Source organism: Diorhabda carinulata, chromosome 10 (genome assembly GCF_026250575.1).
Source record: "Diorhabda carinulata isolate Delta chromosome 10, icDioCari1.1, whole genome shotgun sequence".
Lineage (NCBI taxonomy): Eukaryota > Metazoa > Arthropoda > Insecta > Coleoptera > Chrysomelidae > Diorhabda > Diorhabda carinulata.
In genome coordinates, this window is record NC_079469.1 from 6,988,760 (window position 1) to 7,005,874 (window position 17,115).

General features: G+C 33.4%; 1 protein-coding gene across 3 annotated transcripts in view; it reads right to left on the reverse strand.

Moving 5' to 3' along the window:
* LOC130898481 (uncharacterized) overlaps nucleotides 1-17,115 on the reverse strand; it is a 191,955-nt gene that overhangs the window by 29,863 nt on the left and 144,977 nt on the right. For all 3 annotated transcript variants that reach the window (XM_057807820.1, XM_057807819.1, XM_057807821.1), the window contains exon 4: nucleotides 11,782-11,874. In XM_057807820.1, coding sequence (XP_057663803.1) covers nucleotides 11,782-11,874 — 93 coding nt within the window. The remainder of the gene's footprint in view (nucleotides 1-11,781; nucleotides 11,875-17,115) is intronic.

A 17,115-nucleotide genomic window follows, 5' to 3' on the forward strand; every position in this document is an offset into this window, starting at 1 on the left:
CTGCTCAAAATTCAATAACTCAGAAGTTAATTATTAAAATTTCGTATGCAATTCTGGAAGCAAAGATTTGTTTTTTTTTTCTATAAACGTTTCATTAGCGACTCTCCTGGAATACTAATTTCCATTTTATTTCCCTTTTGAGTTGTGTAAACTGACTTAATTCGTTTTCTTGGAAACATACAACTGATTTTATCCTAAACACTATAAATGCCTCTACCGTCGCTATTCCTGAAAAAATATATCTTCGGATGTAAGTCACACAACAGTACTAAAAGCACTATGTTCCAGACGTATCTGTTTTCTATCGACTTTTATGCCGCCCTTCGGGCATGAAACATTTCTCCATGCAGAGTTTTCTACTCCTGCTGCTGCAGCTATTCCCAAGAATGTTTGCGGAATTTTCTACAAGCGTTCACATTCAAGTTTTCTTTGTGAAAATGAAAATAATTTCCCCAATTGGATTGGTGTTGAGAATTTAATATAGAAGTTTTATAATATCTAAATAATTGTTGCATTTTGAAACGAGTATTTCATATTAGTGATATATACGAGGATATATTGAAAAATTCTTAGCCTACTATAGAACCAAACAACATTACAATGTCAAAATATTTTATTACTCAACATATTCTCCTCTTAATCTCAACATCTCTAGATCTTTCAAAAAAAATTGTTTCTTCTTTCTCTGCAAGCCACTGCTTTTATTACCTCCTCGTTGGAAGGAAATTTACGACCTTTTAAACTTTTTTTCAGTTGAGGAGAGAGAAGATAGTCGGACGGAGCCAAATCTGGTGAATAAGGGGGCTGTTCTAGTAATTCAAACCCTAAATCACGATTTTTTTGCATGGCAGCATGAGATTTGTGCGCAGGGGCTTTGTCCTGCAAAACAAAACACCTTTGGACAGCTTTCCGCGTCTTTTCTCTTTAATTTTTTCCCGTAGAGTACACAGTAATGTCGAATAGTAATCTACAGTTATAGTTTTACGCTCATCCAAAAAGTCAATCATGATTACTCCAAGGCAGTCCCAAAAAACTGAGGCAAGAAATTTTCCAGCAGATTTTTGGACACGATACTTCTTAGGCCTTGGAGAACCAGAGTGTCGCTATTTCATCGATTGTTGCTTTGTTTCTGGATAGTAGAAATGTACTCAAGTCTCATCCATAGTAACAATTCGGTTTAAGAAGTCTACATCGTTTACAAATCGAGCACAGATCGAACGCGATGCTTTTACCCTTTCACGGTTTTGGTCAACATTCGGGATCCATTTTGCAGCAATTTTTCTCATGTCCAAATTGACGTGAACTATATGAAGAACGCGTTCGTCTGAAATATTCAGTGCTTCAGATATCCGTTTTAGCCCAATTCGACGGTCTGATAGAATCGTCATGATATTTTCGGGGACTGACACAGAAACTGGCCTTCCCGATCGGTCATCATCTTCAATGGAAAATTTACCTCTTTTGAAGGTTGCAGTCCTATTTTTTACGCTCGCATACGAACGACATTGATCACTAAGGGTATCAAGCATATCGTAAATCTGCTTATGTAAATTTGCTTTTAATACATGGTGAATGTGACAAAGTTCTTACTAATTAAGAGAATCCTCAACAATTTGAAGCTATACGGTTCATTTGAAGCAATACGGTTCATTTGAAGCAAAAGTTAATCGAATTAAACCAGTTATTGACAATAATAATGCCGAAATTAATGTTGTTGCTTTTCTTAAAATATCAATATATCTTTCACCTAAAAGTTACCGAACAAAAACCATTTTCATATCCTTAAGGGTATCCTCGTAAAAAAATAATTTATAAGGGTAAAAAAATAATGTATCCATATACAGGGTGTTCCATTTGAAATAAAAAAGTTACAGTCGATTTCCAGTAGAACCGGAATTCGCGATCTTTGAAAATATTTTTTTAGTTGAAAATATCGTATCCGAAAACCCAAACGCAGAAATTCTCATGATTTTACTATGAGTGTATAACGCAGCAAGGCTGGACTCTAAAAAATGAGCATTTGAATCGAGAATTTCTTATTTTTTACTAAAGTCATTCCGACTATTTGGAGACGCACTTTAAGCCATCGTTCGAAAATTTATCTACATATTTTTCCACACAAAGATAAACAAAATGATTTTATACTAACCTTTTTGTAAGTTTGTGGATTATTAAATGTAACAGTGATGTAATAACCCCTTTTAGCTCACCGTTTCGATATTAAATGGCTTCTAGAAGTGCCTCATAAATCCGACGTGTGAGTACGTGACAGTAAGTTATATAGATTTTCAAAAGGACTTTCTAAATGACGCTAAGCGGAACTCACGTATGTACTTCTTTACACTTTCAACAAAAATTTATCTGACAGTTCGACAAATGTAAAAGAATATTCAAGTAAAATAGAAAGATTTTCTAAAATGGAATTTTTTTCTTTAAATTTAATTAAAACTAAACTAGAGATTATTATTGAGCAATATTTTCTTATTAAACTCTTGAAAATAAAATTGTTTTACCGAGTTTGAACTATTGAGGTTTTCTTCTGTTTTAGCTATCAAACAAGCTCAAATCTTTTGTGTCTTAGCTGGTTTGCTTCGTTGTTCTCCTGGTGAAGCCGTTCTCATGCTTCCGTGCAAAATATCTTGTTTCTAAGTTTCCATGTAAGTTGCTGGTTGTTGGTAATACCCCTCAATACCTTTTTTTGGAATCTTGCTTGAGCTGGAACAGTCCCAGGTTGTGATCTACCTAATAGCCAGCACAGTTTTTCAAATTTGAGATTCAGTTTTTCCCTTTCTTCTTGTGTTCTTTCCTTAGCTTATTTAAGTTCACATCTAGGTACTTAGCGGTGTTTGCATATGGTTATTGATGGAATTGATTCATTTTAATGTACCAGCTTTTCGATCGATCTATCTCTTCATGTATATCATTAAATTCTCAATTGCCACTACGCATATCTGCTGTATATTGTTATTTAATTCCCATTAAATAATAAGTGACAATCGATTTACAATATTTATTCAATTGTTACTAACTACTATAAATCATATAACATATTACAAATCACCAGCAGGACAAAGAAAATTATAATGAAGTTTAAATAATTGCGATGTTTTTTATTTAATGGAAGAAAATGAACGGGCGTAGAAAAAGTATAGTACGTTACACGAGTTGTAAGCCCATTACGTAATCATGACATTGATGAACTCGCTTCGTGCGTAAAATTTTTCACTTCGTGCGTAATGGGTTACTTACAACTCTTGTTACGTAATATACTATTTTAACAGAAAAATTGGTATTCAAATATTGATGGGTTTGTTAATACGATGAAACCGCATTGGGCTTCATCTTCATTTGGATCAGAAATCCTTATCGTGTTCGGTTTTCATTTTGTTTATCTCTTTTGATGGGTACGAATTTTGTTTTGTGACAATCGAAAAATTTGACAAGTAGAAGTAGATGATGTTTGAAAGTGGTGAATGTGTTAAAAATAGGAAATCAATACTTCAATAGACGCCTTCAAGGAACTTGAGCATTCGTGAGATCTAGAGTATGCAACTATGAAAGTATAAGGAAAAATATATTTTATTAAAAAAGATATGTAATTAGGAGAGAACGGAAATAAAACCTGAACATTAAATTGTTCACTTGATAGAAACAAGAAGTCTGGATTAAATGGAAGATTCATGATTAGTAATACGTTTTTGAGAACTGTCAAATCGACATATTTTATCTCTATCTCCCTTGTTAACTTGTTAAGTACTTAAATCGAGATTTCTTGCACGAGAAGAAAGTAGTGCGTCGTACAGAAACTAGCTTGAAAGTAATCAGTAAAAAAGGAACCTGGATCCTCGACTATTATGTTTATCAGATTCTAGAAGACTTGAATAAAATGCATATGAAATGTGCGTTTAATGGAAAACCGTTACGACATTGTGATTTGTCTAATAACATATTTTTCCTGATCAATAATTTTTTTATTATATTAAAACGTTATTGTTGAGCAAAAACATTCTCTGAATTGTGACGTTGAGTTTTAATAATTTACCTTTGGGGGTCGAAAGGGAGTGGCTTATCAATTTCGTTAGGTAAGGAGTTTACGAATAACTTCCGATGACTATATCAAGGTGCCGTTGTAGGTAAACTTGTCGAGTTTGATAAAACCACATGCCGGAGACGGGGGTAAGGACCTCTCGTACTATAATTGAATATCTGTTGGCTGCCGAATATTGATTAGGGGAAACTTGGGGATGACTAATTTATCGAGATATCACAAATTTTAGGATAAGGACACTTATAATAATCTCTTCTTTTGTTCTTGGCACAGCTTAATATACCTTCTAGTTTTACGGGTGTAATACGATGAGTTATGGTGGGTTTATGTGGAGTGAACAACTTAAGCCGGTTAACACAATTTCGATTATCTTATTCAAATTAAACTTTATTCAACAAATTATTTATAAAGTAACGTTGTATTCGAAATTGTAACTTTAGTTTGAGTCTAACAAACTAAAAATGAAATTAATCAGCTACATTATTGCGCCAGTGTTGTCTCAAAAACATAAACATAGAAGATAGTGTGTGAAAAGATCATGATCTGATGAACGTGATTTTTGTGAAGCAAATCTAATATCTAGTATATTCTTTTTATAAAAATAAATGTTGACAATTTCATTTTGTATGATTTTTTACATTAATTTGGTTTAGAGTTTGCTCATTTATATTGTATTTGAGATTTTTTGGGATGAAGGTTGTCTTGAAAATTGAGAGGTTTTTACTAAAATTCTACAATTGATTATGGAAAAAGAATGTCTTGCTTCTTTGTTCGGTTGAAAATAATTTTTATATCACCCTCGTAAAATTTAGTGAAAATTCAGATAAGTGGCTATCGATATTCACTTTCTTATGCTTTACAATACTGTATATACATCTTCAAAAAAGCTTTAGTTTTTGTTATAGTTCTTTTAATATCAATAGCAGATTATAAAAACCTCGTCGACAATTTTGTTCGATCTACCATAAATTTATTATTTTTATAAATACTGTATCTTATGCGACAAATTATTCGTTAAAAGGCCATCGATTCATTATAAATTGGAGGGCATTATACACCGTTAATTTGCTACAACTGAATATTGAATTATAAAACGTAAATAGACGAGTAAAATGTACCTGTCTATAAGGGAGTTTGGTTTAAACAGGGTACCAGACGTGAACTGAGCCCTTTTTGTACCACATTTGTCTATAACGATAAAATAAAAAGCGGTAATTGTTTTTGTTTCATACTGTAGATTCACGATAAATTCAATAACAGGAGAAATTTTTTTGTATCTCACGCAATTTTCCTACATTCTATAACAAAGAACATCATTCGTACATTTAGAAAACGATGTCTCCGTCGTGAAATGTCTGTGTAGATAAAACATAAAGGCCATATGTGATATCAATAAAGAATCGTCCCTTTTTTATATACGTAATTAGCTTTTTCTAAAAAAGCGTCGAAGCCCTTTACGACGAAATCACCGTAAAACTTTTTCTTACATTTATTTAGGAGTCCTGAAAGGTCGGTGTTTTTAGGGAGTGACTACACCACCAACTAGAGCATCTCTATTAAGATCCCTTTATGTTTTCGTTTGTTCTATTAGAGAAGTTTACTACAATTGTGTCAATTATATAAGTTAATATAATCGATTTTCAAGAATGTGAAAACTAAAGAAATTACGCAATTGCCTCCAATAAAGGGAACATAAACATACTTCGTCCCTTTTATCGATTATGTTCTAACCGAATCAGTGCCACGTGAGGAAATAATTATATTGATAATTTCTCACAGATTTTTTTGTGTCTGTACTGTCGTCTTCGCAGGCACATATTCGTGTCGAATGGTTTTTTGACGCAAGAATTTGGGTGAGATTCACATAGATGATGTGAAAATAATGTTCGGTTTATGACTACAGCGATGCCAGTCAGGAATGTAATAAATATATTTTGAATAGTCCGTAATATTGGACGTGTATGTATGTTGACTTGCAATAAAACTATATTAGGAAGTGATGTATAGTTCCACAGAAAATTAATGTTCTGGAAATATTTGATCAAATCGCAAATGATCCAAAAATATCAGTTCCAAATATTTTTATTATTTTTAAAGTAGAATGATGTATAAATTGATTTAAATGTATTAATGGTTAATACAAATCAGAAATCAAAAGTTGGTTATTTTAAAATTATACGAGGGAGGTTCAAATATGACAACAAAGAGACAAACGCTTTGACACATTTATTTATTATCGAAAAAAATTACAGTTTTTTCAAAGAAATCTGCAGAGACTTCATAGGAACGGCAGAGACAGTAAATCTATGAGTCGGCGAAGATAAGTCGGAGTTCATGATAATGACAACACCACAAAGGAAAAGAGAAATGAGAAGTTTGTCATTGCAACTGAACGAAGAAAAGTTAAAGAGCTCAGAACAAGTTCAAAGTTATGTATATCTTGGTGGAGTTATCAAGGACGACGGTGACGAAGGGAGGAAATCTGGAAGCGAGGATGACGAGGGGAAGTACATTATGGCTGAGAAGAACGATGATGAAATAAGGGAACTGTAGAGATGCATAACTAAGCAAAATAATGATCCAAAAGAACAGAGTAGCTAACATACAGATAATCATCAGATAAATATGATGGAGAACAAGGAGGAATAAGAAAATAGGAAGACCAAGGAAAAAATTGTACGCAGAGGTAATGGAAGACCTAAGAGAGAGAGAGGAATTCAAATCTGGAAAACGAAAGTAAAAAATAGGAAAGAGTGAAAGGGATTCATTTCCATGCTATTGGCCTAAAAGGCCTGCATGAAGCAACTCGGACAGCCATGTACTTTTCTCCACCTCCTCGTCGGTGTTGACTGTTTGTCCTCCGAAGGCTTCTTTCAGTGATCCAAACATGTGGTAGTCTCAGGGTGATAAGTCCGGACTGTAAGAGTATGTTCTAATATCTTCCGCCCTAGTTCCAATATTGGATTTAGCATGTGGGCGCGCGCTATCCAGAAGTTTCTCTGCTTCGAGCGATTGGTAGGTTCCACGCGTATTTTGAGAAGGCTAGAGTAGTATGCAGCATTTATGGAGCATTGTGTATACAGGAAGTCAACGTATAGCAATCTCCGTCGGACCCAGGATACAGTAATCAAAATCTGGTTTTCTTCGGTTTGATTAGTGTCCCTTCCTCCTTCTTCCTCCACGCTTCAAACGATACCTTGCTCTCAGGAGGATAATAGTGTACCCATAATACTTCTGCAGTGAATATTTGCGTTAACAAACCGTTTCCCCCCGCCTTGTATTTCGTCAGCGTCAGCAAATTGCCAACGGCATGAATTTATGCTCAAAGCTCTATAGTTCGTGCCGTTATTTTGCAATATTGAAAGTGTTCGTGGATGATAGACACTACATTAACAATACTAATGCCGAGTTCAGTCGAAATTTTCCGAACATTCATCCTATAGTTTTAAAAAATGAGTCGTTCTACGCGGCGAATATTGTCTGATGGGATTTTGGATCGAGGTTGATGATCATGCGGATCATTCTTATCAGTTTCACGCCAATCTTGGAACGCTATGACCTATTTAAGACCTCCTCAGGTACTTACCACCGAATTGTTTCCACAAACGTCGATTTCCATGTTTTTAATGCATTCCGACACCAAAAAACATGCGAAAATAAGTTGCGCAACGGCGACTTGCACTTAGGCTTCGGTCTCCTATTAAATGCTATATGCGGCGTCCGACTTAAGCGTACACGTTTCGATCGATGTCTGAACGCCAGGCACAGCGTCAGCGGTCAATACATCTCATACGCGAACGACGGCGTCTCGTTCACAACACTAATCGACATAAAATGAATATGAATTCGACACACAAGGCCCCGATTATTTATGAAGAGAAAGAAGGAAGGATGTTTCAATTTTTGTGTCAATCAAGAACAATTTGAACATATCGTAAAACTTGTGAGGGAATATATAATAAAAGTGTCATCAAAAAGGCATCTCAAGCTTATATCACCTGAAGCAAAAGTAGCTTGTCACTTTTATTATATAATATTGTTATTTTCAAAAAATTATTTATTGTATGTTTTGTTACACAATTTTTTTTTCATTCCAATAATTTTTGTAATGAGAAATTTGCATACTTTCCTGCTCTTGTTTTGATATTAATCGTTTTCAATTATAATATATAATTATAACAAGAAAAGTTGCATGGGAGTCAAGTGGAACGATCGAAATTCATATAAAAATTCACTTTGTTCGCCTCGACGAAAACATATGTTCAAAATCTCATTATTATTATCATTTAATACACCAAGATTCGGTTTAATTATATATGAGGTTATTATCGTTTTAAATTTCAAGAATAGCTTAATTAAAACGATACCATATACGCCTACAAAGTCAAAAAGCTATATATCCAAATCTAAACAGTAATAACATCGTTATACCCTTTCCAGTAAAATATACACAGCCCTTATACAACGCGTGAAAGGCAACCGTGTTTTCTTTGACTTAATTCGAAACAGCGATCCGAGTGTAATCCAACTTTTAGTAATTGGATTAGCATACTTTCAGTTAATTATCGTTTATTTGGCTTCTTGTTACAGAAACAATTCCGTATGTTGCATTGACACTAAATATCTTAATTTAATTAATTCAGATTATCAAATAATGATTCGCTTAAAACCATCATGGATAGATTATGGATAATATTGAGACATTATTTGACTAAAAGTTGTTTATAGAATAGAAGGCACTTTCCAGCAAATATTCCTTCAAATTATTGCGAAATGCGGAACAAGATGTTATAGATTTGATTTCAATTGGCAAATCATTGTACATTATTGGCTGCATTTTTTAACAATTTCACATTATTAATATTTCGGTCACAATTCCATATATACCACTGTTTTCCAAATTTGGTATTTTATCCTTGGGATTGCCCAACAATTGTTTTAATGTATTTTTTGGATTTTCAAACCAATTTAAAACTCACTCAAATATAGGCAAAACTTAATTAGTTTAACAAGCTCTTGAGGTAAGAAGACATCGTTGTATTGACCTTTACAAGTTGACTTCATATTTGTGCATATGTATATTTGAAAAATTTTTGAAAGATCTTTGAAAGGCGTTTGAGGACGAAAACAACTTCATAAATCTGTTATTCTGAAGTAATTACGCTTTAATTCTTGAGAAACTAATCTTAAAGCATGTGGTCAAACAGTTTTAATAAAACGTATGGGTATTTCCTGTCAAAACAGGCTGTTCCAAACCCTTAATCCTGAGCTCTGTTGGGCGGTCTCCATAGGGAGTAGTTCAATTTGTGTCAACACTTATTTATTTTGTGCTTATCCTGCCAAAATGTTACCTTATTGAAGAGAGCCATGAAAAACAAATGAAAATGGTCAGATTTGTACAATTTTTCTTCTTAAGCCTGTTCTTGGGGGTAATTCTTTGCTAATTTTGTCACAAGTTACACCGTATATTAAAAAGGCTGTGCAAAATAAGGGAATCTAATTTGCTTTTTAAATTGACAAACGTCATAATGTTACAATAAGAAAGTTTGAAAAAGGGATTCATTTTTATATACATAAATTATATTTTCTTCTTTCAAAAATTTTTAATAAATTTAGCACGTTCTCTCTAAAAGATTCTCACACGTTTGATGCTATAATATACGTTCTCTGATCCAAATCCGCTTATTATATGAAAATTTGTTCGTATTCTATACAGATGAACAGTTCTCTACAAAATGCACACGATTTTCAGAACAATTCATAAAAATCCAATTTTCTGTATTAAACGAAATATGAAATTTGCGATGGTTACAAAAGCTTCTTTACAATTTTCCTCTCATAAAGCTTTTCACAGCGCACACATATAATAATATACTTCTAAACTAAAATCAAGATTTGAGCTGTTCCGAGTTGAACTAAGCGTGTCGAGTGACACAAAGAAAAGAAAAGTTTTTTCATTACACATTTCTCACAAGTTAATAACAGAAGTCTAGCTAAAATCTCGAATTATTAGAAGTGGTACATCAAACACTTTCATTTTTGTCTGTAGTCTACACAAAAATATTGTAATAATGAAAAAATTATCTTTTCTTTACATTGAATATTAGGAAAGTAGAAAATCATCAAAAAGTGCTACATCTAAATCATCAGCATTTTTCGTTGGTTATAGATTTAGATATAAAGGATGTCACAAGATCGTGTACTCAAGATTCAAAAATTTTTTTCTGCTTTTTCACTTTCATTTCCATTGCGTTCTCTTCCTCCCCTATAATTTTCATTCCTTTCATATATTTCAAATTTTCAACCATTCCTAATTTTCTTCCATTTCCAATTTACTACATTTCTTTTTCTTTCTCTTAAACCTTCTCGTTTCATCCCTTATTTTTATATCAATTAATTTTCTTTTCTTCTTAGTGTTGCTTCTAGCGTTAAGTCTTTATTGCTTTTTTCCCATATCTTCTTTTTTCCGATGATTTCTTTGTTTTTCTCATTTACTTTGTTTTACTACGATTTCCTTGATTTGTCTGTTACTACATTTATGACTGTTTTTCCTTTTTATTAGTTTATATTGTTTCTGCCATTTTTGCTTTCATTCTTTCATTCGATTCATTTCTTAGCAATTATTTAGACACTTATTGGTCATTTCATGGTCATTTCTTAGTCAGTTTTTATTAGTTTCTCATTAAAATTCTTAATTATTTCTTCTCGTTCCTTCCCTTTCATTCCTTCGTTTCCTTCGTTTCCTTCGTGTCCTTTTGTTTCCTTCGTTTCCTTCGTTTCCTTCGTTTCCTTCGTTTCCTTCGTTTCCTTCGTTTCCTTCGTTTCCTTCGTTTCCTTCGTTTCCTTCGTTTCCTTCGTTTCCTTCGTTTCCTTCGTTTCCTTCGTTTCCTTCGTTTCCTTCGTTTCCTTCGTTTCCTTCGTTTCCTTCGTTTCCTTCGTTTCCTTCGTTTCCTTCGTTTCCTTCGTTTCCTTCGTTTCCTTCGTTTCCTTCGTTTCCTTCGTTTCCTTCGTTTCCTTCGTTTCCTTCGTTTCCTTCGTTTCCTTCGTTTCCTTCGTTTCCTTCGTTTCCTTCGTTTCCTTCGTTTCCTTCGTTTCCTTCGTTTCCTTCGTTTCTTTTTTCTATTGGGAACATTTTGTTCACTCTACTACTAATTTCATATAGGATATCAATTTCTGATTTTTTTTGTATGATGAATTGAATAACATCCTGTATATAGTCGACAGGTGAACGTTCCAAGTTTCTCATATAAATGCACTAGACAATGAAATTAACTTTCGTAATGTGAAGAATGCTTCATATAAAATTATATTTTCTGTTCTAAACAAAAACAACTTTTCATTAATATAGTTTTCAGTTTTGGAAAGCGCAATTTTCACCGTTAAAGTGCTTTTGGAAAGCAAACGGCACGTGACGAATTCGAAGAATGTTCATAATACATAAATCGAGAAACAGTTTGAATCTAGTTAACATTTAATAAAACGCTGAGTTTCAGACGAGCTTGTTGCCTAACACAGTTTAATAAATATACTTCGAAATTATGTTTGAATTTATAATAAACTTTTATTTTTAAAATATCCATAGCATGGAAGTAGAACTTATAATAGAATTTTTTCAATATATACGGCTATGGAAATAAATCTCCAGAGCTTTATTATTTTTTAAGGTCAATAACAATTAAGTGGATCGCGTTCAAAGCGTCGGTGGAAAATATAAAAGTGCATTGTGTACTTACCGATGTCAGATGAACCTCCCCATGTCCCTTGTTGAGCTTGTCGAGCCAGTTTACTGATTGCGTCTACGTACATCCTAGAAGCAGCGGCGGCTCCTGCAATTTAAATTATTTTCCATTAGATCTTGAACGTTATTTCAACATGACTTTAATTGAAGCAACATACTGTATCTGCCATAACAATAAACAACCGTATCTGGTGAAAGCTAGTTTTATCTCGCTTATTGTGATGGAAAAGCAAGGCGATAAACCAGACTATCTATTAAATGAAAATTTAGTATCCCAACGGCACCTTTATTACCCCTGGGTCAGAGTTATAGTTAATTAAATATGTATATAAGATATTTAGGTGATTAGTGGTACACTACAATATCGTAAAATTTGGATTTATACTGCACCATTCGCATCAGCGTATCATCCAATTATATGCTACTAAATCAGACAAATTGTTATTGGGTCACTAGTTGAAACATATTGCGATTTGGGGTGGTTTGCAGAATGTTACAGGAGCGTTTATTATAGGGAGTAAATTGATGCAATCCGGGAAAGCTTAAAAATGGACGCGATTATTACACTTAATATTTTATACTTGTAGCGGTTTTTTTGTCGAAAAACAAACATTCACAAGAAATTATTGCAGCACGTGTTTCGAGAGTATAATACATTTTTAAACTACAAATAAATGAGAACTAAAAATTTTGATTAATGTTAAAAAATTCTATTTCACTGTTCTACAAATAGCTTCTTCGACTATTTGGAAGATCAAACAGATCTTGTGGGTACTTGTACCTTAATCAGCAATTCGCAATTAAATACAATTTATAAAGGAACACGCTGAATGGAAATCAATGTGTATATAAGAGGAATGCCCAAAAAGTTTCAAACCTTGACCTGAAGAGCGCATACGTTGACAGATTCTTTCTAAAATTTCAACCATTTGGAATACTTGGCTTCTGTTACAATCGTATAAGTGATGGAGACCGTTTTCTGGATTGTATGTATGCGATACCGAAGAACTCAGTGTTTACATTTGATCTGTTAATCCCAGTCCTTCTAGAAAGTCCAAAATGTGGGATGACTGTAGCTGCCAGAGATCTTCGTCTTCTATTTCATACGCTTCCAGGTGTAGGGCTCTGGATTAACGTGCTTCAAACTTGTGGATAGAGATTTCGTCCTTTCTCGTAGATTGTTCTTACTCAGGTTGATACATTCAACAGATCTTCTCTGGTTATAGTTTCCCAGCAGAGTTTTTACCTGTCCCAGCCCCTGCAGGTTGTCCCAATAATTGATTTTGCTTCTGTCTATCTTCTTTTCCAATGCTTTGTCTATTGTTCTGTAGCTGATACCACAGACGTGTTCAGATCCCATGAAGAGTTTGTCTGCCCCCGCTTTAGCGAGCTTATCAGCTTATCTATTGAAAGGTTTTCTTGCCTAGTTCGTTTTAATTTTCTAGGCAATCTCAAACGAGTTTTGATTTTATGATATTGGAGCTTAGAGCTCGAATGCCTGCTTGGCTATCAGACTGGATAATGATCTCCTTTTTGCAATAATTTCTCTCTAGATTGAACTGGACACATTTTTCAATTGTATAAATCTCTGCTTGTAAAGTGCTCCTTGTGTTGCCCAGTCTTTTGGAGTGTTTGGTTCTTATTCTTATTTCAATTTTGTTTGCTGTTTCGAATCCATCCGTATACTATTTAATTGCATTTTTATGTATTTCTTGTATGGTGTTTTGATTAAGAAATTTCAAAAAAGCGACTGCATTTGAAGAAACAAAGAGCGCTTTCCCACCAGAATAGCACACCTTCTCATATTTCAGTGATTGCCATGATTAAAATTTATGATTTGCACTTCGAATTGGTTGACCACCCAAAGTATTCACGAGATCTGGCTTCTACTAACCTTACAGTTTCACTTTCAGAAGAAAAAAATTGTATGAAACAAGTACGTACTTTAGGAGAAATACGGCGACTAGAGGTTGAAAAGTTGTTGCAAAAAATTGTCTCATTCAGAGGACGTAGCGCATAGAGCTACTGCTATCGATAGGAAACGAGCGTTCGCTGTGAAGCCTTTATTTCTTTCTGACAAATTTTAGTTTAAAACAGGTGTTTTCTCAACATAGAGGCTATTTTGGGTGCTTTTATTAAATTTAAACAAGTGTTATTTTAAGTGGTAGGTAAATGTGTTAGCACTTTGTATAGTTTCTTTTCAAAGAATTACGAGGTGTATCCATCACTCACCCACCATATTTATAAAAAAATTAAATTATAGAGAATAATCTATGCAGTTCCACCTCGTTTTTCTCATCTTAATAAACGAATTCAATCATTTTTCTTCTAAGAAAAGCTAGAACTTTATGTTTGATCACAAAACACATAAATTAACAGCGCTCCGAAGCATGACCGCTGCTTCAGAACGCGTTGAATTTGTAGCGTAAGTACAACCAAATGATTACTCCAGAGTTTTACAACAGTTGTTCAATATTTCCGTTTGTTGTATGCTACCAATGTCTTTATCAATTATTATATTAAACAGTAAATATCAACACAACAAAATTCAAAAGTGTAAAAAGTACAAAAATTACAATGTGAAGTACTTTTTCTTCATTCTCTTTACTTGGGACTTTGTCTTGTTTCTTGTACTATTCAGCCTCTTTAGAAGTAGATTTCCAGCTTTCGTGCCATCTGTTGGCAGATCGGCCGGAAGTTGATTTTTCATCAAGTGTAAAGTACAACTTTTGATAATTACCTATATTTTGCTTTGATATATAGACAAGGTTAATATCTATCAGTTCAACAACAATCACATGTCTGAAGCGCATTTCGATAACCAAGTTATCGACTCGAGGTCTCAGTACATCTTCACTACTAGAAATTCCAACTTAGAGGTTGATACAGTTAACGATAGAGAGCTTATTTGGATAAGGGACTCTGTTGAGCTTGAACGATCATTTTCACCCGTTTTTTCCACCACGACATAAACTTGCGATGGAATTTTTGAATTCTGCAATGCAATTATAATTTCCCGAAAATTGCACTTTTCCCATACTCCACCATATGAAGTATTTTACATTTATGATATTCTCATTTCTTTCTGTTTTTTAGCTGTAATTATAAGTACCAAAGTTGAATTATTTTTTTGGGAATTACAAAACATTGTGCTCGTATCAAATGGAGGGACAATTCTATTATCGAGAGTGTTCTAAAGCTCATTCAGTAAATGAGAATTTGTTGTTTGCGAATCCACGTTGTTTATAGTTTTGGAGAAACGGGGTTAACGTCTATAGAATGCCAAAGAATTTTCGTTTTTTTCGTCTGCAGCCAATTCGAATAAATTCTACTCCTAGTTGCAGGTACTATTGTTACTTTAAATTTAAAATTACAACCGCATTGCACAAAGTTGGCAAATAAATTAAAGATTAAAAAACTTGGAGTTTTCGTAATACTTTTTCGGTAAACCTTTTCGCGAAAGTAAAATTCAAACTAACACTATATTTCAAAAGAAACTTGTATTATGAAATTTTTACTTCAAATTGAAGATTTTCTAAAATATAAAATGTCTGACGTGTATAACTGAATCAATACGTCGATCAACAGGGTATTTAATGTTACTTTTGATATGATAGAATAGATATTACATAGATACCATTTCTATCATTCGCAATTAACCGAAAAAAAAAAACATTTATTAGAGAGCTTTCATGTGCTTTATAGATCTCACTCAGGCAATAAAGTGAGTTCATACCTCTACAGAAAAAAGAGGAGAATTAACTAGATTATAATCGTAACAAATAATAGAGGCCAATAAATATTACATCAGTGTAATTATTACATCAATCAATAAGTTGTATGACTGACACACAGATGGCGCTGCCAATGTCAAATCCATATGACGTTTATGAAGTACCAACTTTCAAAAGACTATTTCATATAAAAAATTTCATAACATTTCGATTAGTCAGAAAAAAGTGACAATCATTTTAAGTGAACTCACACGTCATTTTCAAAACAATGGATTCAAAACAATTTTGTGTTAATTTATCAATGTTTCTTTTTGAAAAAAAAAATATTGTACATGTACAGCAATGGCTTCTCTACTCCATCAAAAAGAATAATTTGTTATTGTTTTGCTGAATTTAAACGTGGTCGTATAGACACCGATGTTGGTTAACGATCTGGTCATTCGATTAAAGTGATTACTCCAGAAAACATAAAAAAAGTCTACAAATTGGTTATATCTATATATAATCGAAAATTGAATTACGTGATATAGCTGAGGCCGTAAAGAAATTAGAAGGCAGTGTGTTTACAATTATGCTTGAGCATTTGATCATGAAAAAGCTTTTTTTTCAACAACAACTTGATGATTCAGAGCAGTGTTTGGCCATGTTTACACGTAATAAATCAGATCTGACACAATGGATGGAACATGGTTCCATCTAAAGGCACAACTGTAAAGGTTATGGCTTCAGTATTTTGAAATGCGCATGGAATATTGTTCATTGACTATCTCCAAAAGGAAAATACAATTAACAGCGAATACTACATAGGGTTGTTGAATCATTTGAATGTGAAAATCAAGAAAAAAACGGCCTCATATGTCGAATAAAAAACCACTGTTTCACCAAGCATTGCACCGATTCACAAGTCGATGCTTAAATTGAGCGAATTGCTTCCTCATCCACCTTATAGTCCAGATGTGGCCCCCAATGACTACTGGCTATTCGCTGATTTAAAAAAATGTTCGCCGGCCAAAAACTCAGCTCGAATGAGGAAGAAATTGCTGAATCTGAAGCCTATTTTGATGCAAAAGACAAATCCTTCTACAACCATGGCATTGAAAAGCGTTGGAGTGATTGTATTGCTCTTGAAGGAGATTATATTGATGAAAAATCGATTTTTGGCAAAACATTGTGTTTTTCTTAGTTAGTTACACGACTTGAGTGATGCGATAAGAGAGATTTAAATCTACTAAAATCAGAATCGCTTTGAGCCTAATCCTGTTCAAATTTATTAAAAATGAACATAAATGAGGTTGAGCAGGCTGGGAGAAATAAATAAAAATGGTATTCTATGCTGATAATGCAGTAATCATATTCGAAGAAGATAATTTACATATATATTCGGTATAAGTTTCAACAAAGAGGGAAACTATTTGATATGCAAATATATGAGTAGAAAATGAAATTCCTCACAGTATCTAAAATACCTAGAAGATGAAAACTCTCGATCTATTATTAGAGAATAAAGTGATATCGTTTCAATATCTAATTCTTGAGGAATATAACTTGAAGAAACAAATATACAAACATTTGAGGTAGAATAAAAAAGTATAAGG